This window comes from Vanessa tameamea, chromosome 7 (assembly GCF_037043105.1).
Source record: "Vanessa tameamea isolate UH-Manoa-2023 chromosome 7, ilVanTame1 primary haplotype, whole genome shotgun sequence".
NCBI lineage: Eukaryota > Metazoa > Arthropoda > Insecta > Lepidoptera > Nymphalidae > Vanessa > Vanessa tameamea.
In genome coordinates, this window is record NC_087315.1 from 9,416,022 (window position 1) to 9,431,019 (window position 14,998).

Here is a 14,998-nt window from a genome sequence, read left to right on the forward strand (position 1 = left end):
GCTGTACAATTGGCACCGTTGAGAGATTATAACCATTCTTCATACGACCAATTCATCACACATGGGAACTACACTGGCTCACACATTAACAGCCTGTAAATTTCCCACTCCTGGGCTAAGGCCTCCTCTCCCTTTGAGGAGAAGGTTTGGAGCATCACCATCACCAGCACCACCACGCTGATCCAATACGGGTTGGTGGATATACGTGTGGCAGAATTTCGTTGAAATTAGACACAAGCAGATTTCCTCACGATGTTTTCCTTCAACGCCGAGCACGAGATGAATTATAAACACGACCTAAGCGCATGAAAATTCAGTGGTGCTTGCCTGGGTTTGGACCCGAAATCATCGGTTAAGATGCGCGTACACTGGCTCACGCACATTTTAATTCGCTGTTGTAAATCACTGTTTGTTAGTAGAATAAAGAAGTAGCTTTGAATTGTTGTACTGCAAAAAATATAAAAATATTTCCTTACGATTTCGTTAATGTGAAAGTGTTCAGCGATCCAGTCCCTTCCCTCTCTGAACTCGTCGATGAGGCCCATGATGTAGAGCGTGTCCATGCCGTCGACGATGGTAGCGCCGAGGTCCCCTCCGCCGAACACGCTCGTAAGGTGAGCGCGCTTCGACATCGGTTTCAATTCGTTTTTGCCCCACGCGTACAGTTTGTAGTTGTTCCAGGCGTGACGCATCATCTAGAAGAAGAAGATACTATTTTTAGTAATAGTCAAGTAACTTTCGGTTCGATTCTACCGTATATTCATAAAACATAAGATCTCGTAGGTTAAATATTTAATAGGGCACCGACTTCTCATTTAATCGTTTCGTTATCGCTCCGAGTGTTGCAATTTATAATATTAGATTAAATAATGTAACCTTACTAATTGTTATAATTTTTCCAAATGAGATTAGACGACACAGAAACAGTTGTTAGACGTGAATCTTAACAGATAATTCCGAGTTCAAATCCGGACAAAACCGTTGAATTTTAACGTGCTTAATTTGTTTTTGTTCACATAATGCATACACAACCTACATGTATAAGAATCTGTCACGCTCGCAAATTAACAAACTTAACATTATCACAATGCCGTAATTATTGTACATGAACAATATATAGTCAGTTATTAAATAACATAAGTACATACTATCTGCTATTTATTAATTGTAATTACTTTTAATAAATTCCAGTTGTGATAAGCGAGAAATGTTTTCTGCAAAATAGTTCGTTATAAACATGCGTTCTTTCGTTTTATTTACGAAAGCAATTTTACATTATAGTTGTTCTAGATAAGTACCTATTATTCCGATAATACGATACGACAGCCCGTATAATGTACACAAACACTTTTTTTATCATTTAACAAACGAATATAATTTTCTGTATGTATGTATATTAGATCTATATTTAAATGCTTATAATACTAAATAAATAAATTAAATATCAGATTTAAATATTAAAATAACACCAGTACCCTTAGTACGAGTTTGACAGTTAACTTCAAGTAATTTACTTTCGGTTTTCTTTTCATACAAATCCTATCAGCGCCCCAAGCGTAAACGCAGAGGAACTAAAATCAATAGTACGAGTTTTTATAATTAACGTTATTAAAATTACATGTAAATTGACGTTTTCGTTAATTTCTTATCGAGTTTGAACTCACTTGATTTATTTTGGTGAGAGCAAGTGAAACATCATTTTAAAAATTAACTATTAAGCGTGTGAGGCAATATTATGCTTGAAGACTAGCTACAACCGTTATGGTAGCCTTTTATAACAATAAAAATACTTTACTTTTTTTTATATTCATTGGTTTATGGCAGTTGAGAATGCTTTAAAGATATGATGGGGATCATGCATAGTATTATTAATTAACTATTATTCTTTAGTGTAATCATTTTAAAATAAAATAAATATATTTTTCAGGCTATCAATGTACCAATCATTGACCAATTAATGATGATTTGGTGCAGACAACATCCAAAAAACAAGTGACCATGCGTTGAACTGCAATCTACATTTCTACATAATTTCCTATTTATTTAATTCAAACAATAAATATACTAAAAAATGGATTTGTCTCTTTATTGAATATATGGTTCCTGTTATTTTATAAAATGAAATTTAATTAAGAATGATTTAAAAATTTTACATCATTATATAAGAAACATCTATACATACATATATATAAATACTATTCACTATTGTGATTTGATATGAATACTCTAATAAATAATCAACTTCAAAAACACTCTTATTGTTTAGTAAAATACTATGTTGTTGTTATTTATCCTTTTTCAATAATTGGGTATATTAAAACAGACAAAACTATTAACTCTTTATTGTTTAATTGAAATAAAAAGTTTTTAGTATTAAAACATTCACAAACATTTAAAATAATCATGATCATAGAATAATTATAATCTACTGAAACGCAAACATCATTTGGATATTATCAATATAACATAATCATTTAAACAAGTTTGAATTGAAATACAAATACTTCGTAAACGTTTTCTAGAAGTCGATACGTTATTAACGCATGAAGTATTGAAACTCGTACTAGGGGTACAGGTGTGTTATTTTAATAATTATTTAAAAAAAATAAGAATTTAATTAAATAATAAAAAAGCGCTACAAAGCGCTGTTATTAATTAAAAACATTGAGTTACGCGTATTAAGTAGTATAACCTTCGGTTAGATTTTAATAAAAGTAAGAAAGGTAAAAGGTTAAGCCCTGTATTATTAAATAGGGTGTACACCCTAAACTTTAAACCCATTAAGGCTAAAGATTTATTGAATAAACCAATACGATATTTTACTGTTTGTGGATTCTTAATAAAAGCAGTTTGTGCAATGAGCAAGTCAGCTAACTATACTGCAGAGTCCACATTTCACTCTTCAAAGGCGTTCAGAAAGAATTCTTTTTATAAAGCCAGCAAAGCCGTTGCCCGCAGCACAAGTTTTAATCTCGACGGCCGCGCAGAGCGACCGAACACTAATGAAAGGATATCGGACTTTCGTCGCTACCATTAATTATTATTAGGTTCCGCTAACTTTGCCGAGTGTCGCCAATGACTTCGAAAAACTGAAGACTTTACCAATTAACAGTTAAATAGAACGAGGAAGTAGAAAGTGACATTTTCAAGAGCTCTTCTATGATTTTAAGGAACAAGTTTTAATAGAATTAAATAATATACACATTGTTCGTGATTCATTTGGTCACGATCGTATAAAATGACCTCTGATTGTAATCGTAATAATAAAACGGGGAAACCAATACAATAATCTACGAATCTAAACTAAGGTATTTTAAGAAATATAGAAAAAATATTACTTTATGTCATGGTCGTAGATAAGATAAATGTTTTGAAAAAGTTTTACATGAGATAAGGACATCCCGACATACTATAATTACCTCAACAACTTTTTGTCGTTTTAGAATGGTCGAGTTACGTTCAACGAGATCCCGGCTTATATCACTCGGAGTGGACGACGTCCAGCGCGCTGCACGAATCATTCTCTCTCCACGGTCCCCCTGACTTTCCAATTGGGCGAGTTGAAGCACAAGGAACATCGCTATCATGAACGATGTTCCCACGGTTACCAGACGAACTAATTTGCGCATGTTTATTAACACAAGAGAACACTTACGATCCAAATCAATGAAAACAATCGCACAATAAAGCACCTTTTCGATAATATTATTAATTTAATTTGCCACAAAATATATGAGTGAGAATTACAGCTAATATCGATTAAACATATATATTAAATCTAATTCGAATATAAATATAATATGAGCGACACAGCGCGACTGAGCGCGCGCGCGATTCCAACTTATCTGAATGATATGACGTGCGCATGCAATGATTGCGATGTTCACACGTTATCGCCCTGACCGACAATCGATTTGTGATCTCAATTCTGTATAAGCCAATGACTTGTGACACGATTTGATAAAAAATATTTTTGTCTTGCCTATACAATAGCAATATCAATCTGTATGTTTTAATATTGATCTTTACATGAAATTTCAAAGAGTTAACTAACGTTTTATTTGTTAAACAAAAGCTGGTTCTTGGGTTCAACATTTGAACGTTCTAAATGCATTCGTACCGATGAGGAAAAATGTAAAGTTTATTGTAAACAGGTGCTTAACCTGTCATACTCTGCTAACATATATTGTATTTGATGTCCGTTTTGGTTTATTCTGCACAGCCTTGCAGTCACCGAGAAGGAACTCAAACGAGATGGAAGTGTAAACCTAACTCGTTTAATTAAACCTATCTATTCTTTCTAGGAAACATAATAAATATACATCGATAATCGATACACGAAATGTTTTGACAATGTTTCAACATGCAGCGCTCTTGAATAATGAGAATTTTGTATCATGGAACATTTTTTTTAAGGATTTTTGACACAATATATTTTAGAAATCGCTTAAAATAAATTGTAAAAAAGTAGGTATTTAAGACATAGTAACAGTATATTGCATTATATTTGATCGATTGTACCTTTTTATATAAATATTTCTATCATCTCATGTTCAACGGAAGTCAATTATTTTTTTTTAGGATTCCGGCAAAACTAATAATTTTTCATAAACTTTAGATGTTGTTTGTGATTTCTGGGTGGACGTATGTGCGCGAGATAAATATAATTTTTGAGATTGCCTCGTTGTTCTTATAACACTATAAGGTTACGGATTCTGGTATTCTGGGTTCGAATCCAGAATAGGGACAAACAAAATATTGGTAATGTCAAATTACTCAACCCCTGTAATCAATAAATTACTTAATCCCATCTGATATGTGCCTGGTGAAACACACTGTGCTCCTGTGTTTGCGTACAAATGTTGTGCAATATAATATTTATAGTTAATAATTTAATTTCACTTTGAATTCTACATTAAAAAAAAAACTTATATAGCGAAGTGGAGACGGGTATCTAGTTGTAAGTAGACATTAAAATGAAACACGAGGCATTTTTATACAAAACCCAAAGAACGCCTATCAACCAAAAAAGTTGATAACCTTCACCTAACAAGAGTATCTTTTCGCGTTTTTGATTAGTGTTTTAAGTATTTTTAAATAACAAACACTTTTGTCCAACATATGTAATAAGAGAATTAAATGTCACTTCTCAAAGCTTTGTCGCAGAGGAGAAACAGTTACTATTGTCTGAAAGGCGATTGCCGACCAAAAGTAATTAAACAAAGACATCAATACTAATAAGTGACGACACGTTTTGTTTTGTAATTAACAGTAATAAATACTAAACGAATATACATAAAACATACTCCGGAGACGCGCGTTTCGCGACAGAGGTTTTCGAATAATATAATAGTAATATACCTACGCGCTTTGTATTTAGACAATTGACTTGAGAGCATGGATCTCTTGTTCTTGTCTGTTAAAAAAATGAGACAACGCTATAAATTACGTATTGAATCTACTATGGAGATGTTTTAGTTTGGGAATGCACATATTGCACTTAAAAGTAGAAAAATGAGAGAAACATCAAGTAATTACTTTTTTCATTATTTATATTTTCATTTCACGTAAACGGCGCTGACGATTATAAAAAAGTCAAATGTCAGGTTTCAGTCACAATTTTAGTCGCAAATGTTAAAAATCAATCATTTATAAAAATTGTATCACATTCAGTGGGTGCAACAGTGGTTCGTTAGAATCCCGACTGTTCTTTTTAACCATATAATTAAAAAAAAAATCGAATTGACCCCTAGATAAGATTATGTTAAATTCTTATTTTCGTAATATATACACACTAAAAATAGATACTTCAACATTACGTTAAGTTTTCTACATTTCGTTAATTAAAAAACTTTCTCATTCCACATCATTAATTGTAAGTGATTTTAGGCTATACAATGTTGTACTTTATCACAAAAAAAAAATTGAACACAATACATTTAACGAAACAAAACTATAAATGGTATAAAATGAAACGCTTCCTTTGTACGGGTACTCAATCAACTGTTAGCGGTTGCTATAAATCTGGAGACAATCTCGACGATAGCACACGATAGTGAGGAATTAGCCGAGACTGGTGGAATGTGTCGGGAAGTAATCTCGGGTGGTAATTAATTGCGAGTGACGACGGCAAGTGCACTCTTACCCGCGTAAATCTGAGACTTCACCAGATTTACTGTTATGGCTCCACCAGCCACAAACTGCTATCCTCGAATCGTAACCCAGATATATATACAACCTTTTTCACGTTTCATGCTCTATTTGTGAGAAAATAGGATCTAGTTGAATACATTATAACTAACATATCAGGAAACAAATCATTTATAACTTAATTTCTTGTATTCATTTCTTATTTATATTTGACAAGTCAACAACAAATCAACTATTGCAGAGTATTATATAAAAAAGATATAATTTAAATAAGAGAACCCTTTTTTAATGTGTTAAATAAATATAAAAATATTTATCTAACAATTATGAAGTATCTGTGTAAAATATAACTTGACTAAATATGAACATTGAACGCGCTACGCTATCGGGAAACACAATTGAGGCGTGTAATCTTCGCTGGTGAGACAGGGCTTACCACGTCGTCCATTCCACCTATTTCGTTAGTCATCGCTCTTGCGGTTTCCTGAGGTATTGTAACTAAAAACCAAATATCCTACTAACCATACCATTAAATTATACACGTTGTATAGGTTATTTGATTTTGAAGCATTTAAAGGAAATTCGTTTCAAATGAATCGGCTTCTATCAAAGTAAATTTATCATCTCATTAACTTTATTTCTTTAATGTCAGTCAGATTGGAAAATAGGGAGACATGGAGTTTTGCGGTTTTTAGATTTCGAAGATTGCAAAAACGAAGAAAAAACGTTGCTTTGCTGGTATAGACAAGTTATCGTTTATATATTTAATGAAATATATAATAAATTAAATAGTACTTAGTTATAGTATGAACATCATATATATGTTATGTTGTATTTTTGCTTTCAATAATAAGTTTTGATAATATCATATTATAAAGATTATTGAACGTGTCTTTAACTTTAAACCTGTGTAGTTATTTTTTTTCTGCACACAAGAAGTTTATAAGAATTTGTTAATTTCATTGGAATTATATTTCTTTTGACTAATGCTTATAATATTATTCATATAAGTTTATTATATTATTATACATGTAAGCCCAAATAAATCTCAAACCAACAAAACATATTGACAGTAGGAACGATAAATCCCTACGAAATGTGTCTCGTGTCATCCACTACAGAAACTCCGTCTGGCGAAATATGGCTTAGGACAATGATCGTTCTACAAACACCCACAAGTGCCGGCCAGAGGTGTCAATTCGTAGCTGTCACTGATCGATTGCGACCAGGATCGGATGCTCACATATTCCGTCTGAGACAACACATTTACTAACAAATGGCCACTATACATATATACCGTAAGTACCCAACAAGATGTATACATTATCTGATAACATTGACAGTATAAAGCGAATTAGCTATCCATTAAATTAAAGTAATTATGAGCAAAAAGACGAGAAAACGGACGAAGCGCAACAACGATTATAAGATAGGGACGATTCTCCATCTTGTTAACTTAATTCAGTGGGGCGTTTGTGAAGTCGAGATGTTTTATAATGTCGAGTCAAACGCTTGTAAGAATAAATATGATCGTTGAATATTACTTTAGAGACACTTTGATTACTAAATGCCGCGGCGAACGGCTAAGGAATAAAATGAAATATATGACTTATATTTATGTTAAGACGAATTTGCACATATACCACGGTTTTGTAATTATACGTGTATAAATATATAATATTGAAAATACAAAACACGTCATGTAAGGATAAATTTTATATCATGCAAAAGACAATATGCCATCGATGTGCAGAAAAAAAAAGAAACACGCGTGGTTACGTGATTGCAAATGAATAAAATACATAATGAAAACAGATCGATAGTTAAACTCAATCTTTAGTTAGAATTGTATCCAAAGACGTTTTGAGCTTGCGACGATTTGTCATGATAAAGTAGTCCACTGGCCCGAAGGAGCGCGTTTTTCACTAATGGAAAATCTGCATAATGGGACATTCCCCTCCTGATTCGATTTGTTCGAGAAACGTTACTTCGGGCCGTTGTTGCCTCCTCCTCTAATGGACCGACGCTATTCACTTGAGAAGACAGTTTTTGTGGATTTTTTACGAAGCGTACTAACGTTCTTTGAGACTAACTTAACCTAACTCCCTTTCCGGAAAATAGACGGTCGATCGGCACCGCGACATATATGGGTCCACCGTAAGCGATATCCAATATCGATGTACCCTTGAGCACAATCGTGTTTCACGTCTATTATCGTGGAGCGATCAAAGAACTTTTTGAAACTAGTATTCCCCAAGCAGAACGTGACGCAAGAAAAATGAATCCTTTTTAGAACATTTTAGTTTTTATTTGATTACTTACGGAGTAATCGTTATATTTAAACTCAAACTCAGAACAAGGAGTATTTTAACTTTAACATATTCAAATTTACATACGCTTAAATTTAATTATACTAACCGTGATAAAAAACTGACTGGCAAAATATTCATTTCCGTGATGTACAAGCCTTGTATTATGACGCGGACAATGCAATAGAATTATGTTCATATTCGTCGGTCCCAGGGGCGTATTTGAATACATATTTTGATAGAATACAAGCAAGGAAAACGCCATTTATCATAATCAAGTTGACGTCGTGGCCGAGCCCGCCACACCTACTGTCCTGAACATATACAGCTACGACGTATAGCCAAAACATATTACCGACGGGAGACCTCAGTATTTGTAACGTGTTTTACAAATTATGACAAAACATTGGCGTTGATTAATCATATTACGTGAGAGATATAATTTCGTGCCTTGAAACGACAACTTGTACAACACTTATAACCATAAATAGATCTTAACATGTAAGTGCATTACAAACCTGCTAATTAGTGAAACTAAAATTACTAAAAGATGTCAACGAATGTTAATATTGTGAAGTTAATATCGATTATATAATTTTAAACAAAGTTAAAATTCTTATCTTTTATAGAGAACCCTAGAAATGTGCTTAAGATATCTAAGGCATTATACGAATCAAATTTATTACATACTTTTAGATAATTTTGTTCAACTCAAAATTATTTGTGATGTACCTTTTATGTGTGTAAAAGCCTACCGTAGTTTGATATATACGAGTGAACCCACTTAGCTAGGGAGCTCACAGGTGCGAGGAAATAGTTACTCCAACACCAAAATTCGACACGAACCAAAAGAAAAAAGGTTATAAGATAAATTCGAGTTATGTAAGGTAATTTGTAAGACCTTCGCGAAATTAACAGACGAGGAAACAATTGTTTTTTTATTGTTTTAATATTTATAAATATTTACTATGACCTACAAAACATATAGAATCTTTGAAGTATAACATAAGTAGTACCAATTGCGATAAGTAAACTGTTTCTGATAGAGATGAGAAATAGATAGGTAAGTTTATTATTAACAAATAAGTAGTGAGAAAAAATTATAAAAATTTAACCGAAAGAAAAACACGCGGCCCAACATGTCTGCGAGAAGGCTGTGACTCAGCATTGTGGCAATATAACTAGGCGGGTAATAGTGAAATTTTGGAAAATAATATCTTCCTTTGTCCAGACATCTTTTATAAAATTTACGCCCACTTAAGCTTTACTTGTATAGAAATATTGATGAAAATATTTATATTTATAAATTTTCATCGTTAAAGTAATTAGGTAATTAATTAAGAAAAATTATACATAGAATAGTCTAGACCCAGAATCTATAGAAGTGGTTTTAGTAACAAGCTAAGCTATTTTAGTACCTTTAAATAATACTTTAATTTTAAAAAATCTAACTTCAAGCTAATATCTTATTTAAGGCTTATTAGATAAGATTTCAAGCGCGAATGATCTTTAGTAAGCCGTCCATCTTACATGCCAATATTTCTTGGAAGAGGATAGGTGCAGCCCATGCCTGCTCATCAGTCGCGGCACGTTTGCGCATGAAGTCATCTAGACAATCATCCGTATTATAAAAGAAGCACTGCAGTGTCGAGACTTCCCCATTAACACCCTCAGCATTGTATTGAACATGTAGAGCAATATTAAGAAAACCAAATAAAAATCAAATTTATATGAATATATAAGTAGGTCACCGTCATAACAAAGACTTACGTGACATAGAAATATTTTATTTTAAAGAGTAAATCTTCACTTAAATCTGAAAATCGACTCTTCATTACTGTGATTGGATTAAAAGATACATTTCACAATCCGAGTTACAAAACCCGTTTGCTTTAGTGTCATTAATTCTGCAGTCCATAGCCAGCTATTTCTAATAGCCGGCGCTACAGAACGCTCATTTAAATTTATAAACTGTTGTATGTAAGCGCAGCCAATGAAACGGCCATTGAGGCTCCAACAGCGATGTATTTGTTAACGCAGGACGGAAGTTCGTGTAGGCGTGCATCGCAAACTACCTTGTTTCCGTAGGCGCCAGGCTCTCAATGAATGTACGGGACTGCGTTGGTAACGATATATATTGATTCTCTAAAGCCAATCGGGTCGGTTTACATACACGGAAAATTTATGTTGATTACGTAATATTCCAACAAGAAATAAACTTATGGGATAAATAATTATCAAAAATCATTTTTAGTATTATAAAATAGATTAATGCATATTAAGTTCAATAACAAAGTAAAAATAAAATAGAAATTGTCGATAGCGGGTGAACTGGAACACTGTGAGTGCGTTAGCAATTCACGGGGATTGGCAGAGTTACGAGTTTAAGAATGGCTTACCATTCGTTGCCATTTATTGAATTTTGTACTATCGATTCAGACCTTAATAAATATAATAATTTAGCAAAAAAAATAGAATAAGCCGATATCGAGGTATCTACCTAAATAGTAGTATATTAAAAGGAGATAGTCGTCGTCGTAGAATTAATACAAACGTCAGAATGATAAGTTTCATAAACTACACGTATAAAAGTTACAATACTGACATGAACAGATATGGCAGACTAAGCTTCTTGTTCAAAATCATTCGAAAAACACATATTTGAAATATTGTTCTCTTCTTTGAAACATGCCGCTCTAAAATTTCGATTGAACGTTCATTGTCAACAAGCCTTAAAGCCTTACGGTCGTGTTTGAGTCATGAACAATAACCTTCTTTGCAAATATTTACGACTATGAAGACCAGGACTTCTAGCAAATATTGTTGGCTTGTTTGGGGAAGAGGCGTAAACATTGATAAGTTTTTATTAGATTTCTATTAACTCACTCACAGCATGAAGAGTGTAAAGGTATTGAACCTTTGTCTTAAATGTTCTTTGAGGTAAGTTATTAACAATTAGTAGCTATTTTATATTTCATGTTTATTTTATATGTTGGTCCGTATTTATGTTTAATGTAACTATTCATTATTTTGTTTAAAGAAAGTTCCTTTTTTCCCAGTAAACTTTTCTATAGTGTTAATCAAATCATATATTTTAAATAGTACATCATATTGTATCGCCACACCTCTCATATCTGAGTCGCATCGAGGTAAATATTAAAGTGCTCTTTTAGTATCTGAACAAACGAGTATCCGCTTGTAATTAGTTGTGCTAATATGGTTAAGCGCCTTTGAGATGAGCTCTAATGTCATAATACTGACATATCCTTTTATCATTAACCAATCATTATTACATAAATTACTATCGCGTTCAGTAAACTAGTACCTACTTAGTATCTACACACGAACTCGCTCCTTGTCTTTTATCTAAAGAAACTTGTATGTATCTGATACGTATTGTTAAGAAGTTTTATAAAGCAAAGTTTAAATAGGTACTCACTAAGAGGTTACTTTGTCAACATAAAATTTCTAGCATTTCGTGCCCTATGTTCGAAGAGATGTAAGGACATCAAATTTTTTTATTTTTTTTTTAATATTATAATTTAATATAGTCTTAGAAAATATTACAAAATAATTTTCTTGTAGATTTAAATAAGTATATAATGTTTCTGCGCCGAGTTAGTATCATCTCTTGTGTAAACTTTCATTCGTAGTAAGCCTTTGGATTTAGGACTTAAAGTCTTTTCGGCTCTTAGTAAAGCCTGCATCCAAGAACTGCGCCTTCGTCTGAGCTTCTTCATTTTGAAAATCATGGTATAAACATTGCTATTACAAAGTTTTATTAACAAAAAACTCAATGAGAGTTTATGAAATCTGCAGGGTTTTTTACTCTAATTAATAAATAAGTTCTTGTAAGTGATAAGTGGTTATATTTATCGAGATCACTAATTGTAACGACTGTACGATGTCTAAATACTGTTATAATTTTATGAATAGGTTATATAGAATTTTATGTCACCTTTTAAAAACCGATATAATTATCCGTACGAATGACATTTTAATAAAGTAAAAAGCAATTCAGCAACGACGCGCTAACCTCGTGTATAGACTTTTATACATTCAACCATATTACGTTTTGCCTTGGAAAGAAATCTTTATGGATAAAAAATCTATATATATATATTTTTTCGTAAATGATAAGTACAGAGAATGACAAAGGTTTACATAGAAATAAAGTAGTCAATTAACTTCCATTTAATTAATATTTTAAGCTACTCAACTCTCAGACAATGGAAAACACTGAAACGGAAACCCACGCCATTATAACTTTTTAAACGTCACGTTAAAGTTTATTAAATCGATATTAAAACAAAAACCATGAAATCTTTAAGACAATAATTTATCTTTGTGAACACTTTTTGCAAATACTTACATTGTTCAATGGAGCTGCAAAGATCCTGTGACACAGAAAAGGCGTTTGCTAAACTCGAGATATCACCGAGGAGACTCGGTGTGACAATTTTTATTTTATTATATTAATTTGGTGCGAAAGCAATGTGAACTTGAAACGTTTTAAATGAACAGGTCGGGACATTAAAATACTTCTAATTACAAGGTAAGCGAAAACTTTGGACATTTCAATGAAGAGCGTCAAATTTTATTCGTCTCAATTTAATTGAAATTTCTAACACGTAATATGTCAAGCATTAATTATTTTTAATTTAGTAAAAGTAATTGAAACAGCCCGTAAATATATTTTATCTGTGAAAGGGTTGTTTCACTAATGTTAAGGACAATGTTTGGAGTTACTATGCTGATCCAAGTATGAGTCGAGATGGCTTAGTGGTTATAACGCGTTCATCTATGCTGATGATTGCGGGTTGAAACTCCAGCAAGCCCACTGAATTTCCATGTGCTTAATTTGTTTTTATCATTTTAGCCTTAGTCCAGAAGTGGGTCATTTATAGGCCATTACTTTATCTTTTGTTTCTATGCTAAAATGGTAATCTATGGTAAATTGTGAAAGAGCTAGAAAAATAAAATACGTATGACGATATCTCGAGCTAACTGAAACTGAGGGGCCACAAATATTTATTTTCGTTTACTTGATGATAACACTAAAGTTGTGATCCCACCGAACCGAGAACACAGAAAGGGCGGATTTGGGATCAAAAGACTGACATGGCGCACGCAGTAATCATATTCACTCGCTATTCCCTGACGAATACGACTACCGACGAGGACCCCAGCAGTTTTCTATTCACTATTTTATGCTACAGTTTAAGAAAAAAAAATATCACCATTTTTAAAACTAGTAAATCCAATTAAGTTATCATCGATCTCCACATGATGTGAGGTACAGGTATTAGGTATTGGTTAATATTAATTAATAAAATTCGTATTTTCAAATTGAACAACACAATTTATTATTAAATATTTTTATTTATAAAAACAGCCCACACATACACCGATAGCAAATAATCTCAATTTTGCTGATTTATAAATAAAAATATTTTAAAAGTCATTTTTACGACATAGTATTACATAGATATCGACATAAAGCCTTCCATACTACATAATATATAATGATATATATTCTACGTGAATACGGATAAAGTAATGTTCGTCGGTAGTGTAATATTCTTTCCGTAATATCGGGTCTTAAAGGCTGTCGCGCTGCACCGCGTTGCTCCGTGCTCCGTACCTCGTATTGACTAAACCTCCAAAGAAAACGCCTTTTACGAATACGAAATGGCTGAAACTTTCAAAACGATTGTCAACTCCGTTTTCAATCATGTGAATTTCTATCGACTCGTTTGAATGTGTAAATTTGAACTGATTTTTCGTGTAGTTAGCAAAGCAAACTTTAATTCCTGTTCAAGAAAATATAGTCTGCCTGTTCCATAATTGACGAGATTTGTGTAGACATTTTCAGTGTAGATTGATTTTGTGATATAGTAACATTAAAAAAAAAATGTAAAGTATTTTCCTTTTGGCTCGTATAAAACAAACAATAAGGTAATTCAAACACAAAGTCGAACAGCAACCATGCGGGTAGATTAAACTCTCGACTGCCGGACAACAGACGGCTGCAACAAAAACTATGCTTTGACTGAAATTATGAGCGACGCATTTTTAATATAGACACGGATGTGTTGACGAAATTTAATTTATTTTGCGAGTGCAATAACACTCCATTAAAATGCAAGATACGATTCAGCGGCTTCAAAATTCGTATGTATGAGAGCTGTCTCTAATTAATATTTGTAAATGTGCTCTAATATTAATATTAGATGGAACATTACAGAATAGCTAAAATGATGAACTTGGCGATCTTAGCCGACTGAAAATATTAGATAATTTATAAAAAAAAAAATACGTGTCTGTCTTGGGACGCCCGACAAAAGAGATAACTTAAACTAATCTAAGTTGAACTATTTTATATTGATCATCTTTCATCATCATCTGTCAAAAATAGACCGGCGCGTAACGCATTGCGTAACGAAGCGGTTTAACCTCCCATATGAAGTTGATACATCAATAAGGAGAAAGGAAGAAACTATAAACGTTTAAAGATTGGGACAATATTTTTTAAACCA

The 14,998-nt window shown here is 32.6% G+C and overlaps 1 protein-coding gene across 1 annotated transcript in view; it reads right to left on the reverse strand.

Annotated features, from left to right (window-relative positions):
* Window positions 1–14,998, reverse strand: part of Alpha-man-ia (alpha-Mannosidase class I a) — a 63,296-nt gene that overhangs the window by 11,039 nt on the left and 37,259 nt on the right. The window contains exon 2 of the mRNA XM_026640966.2: window positions 477–695. Coding sequence (XP_026496751.1) covers window positions 477–695 — 219 coding nt within the window. The remainder of the gene's footprint in view (window positions 1–476; window positions 696–14,998) is intronic.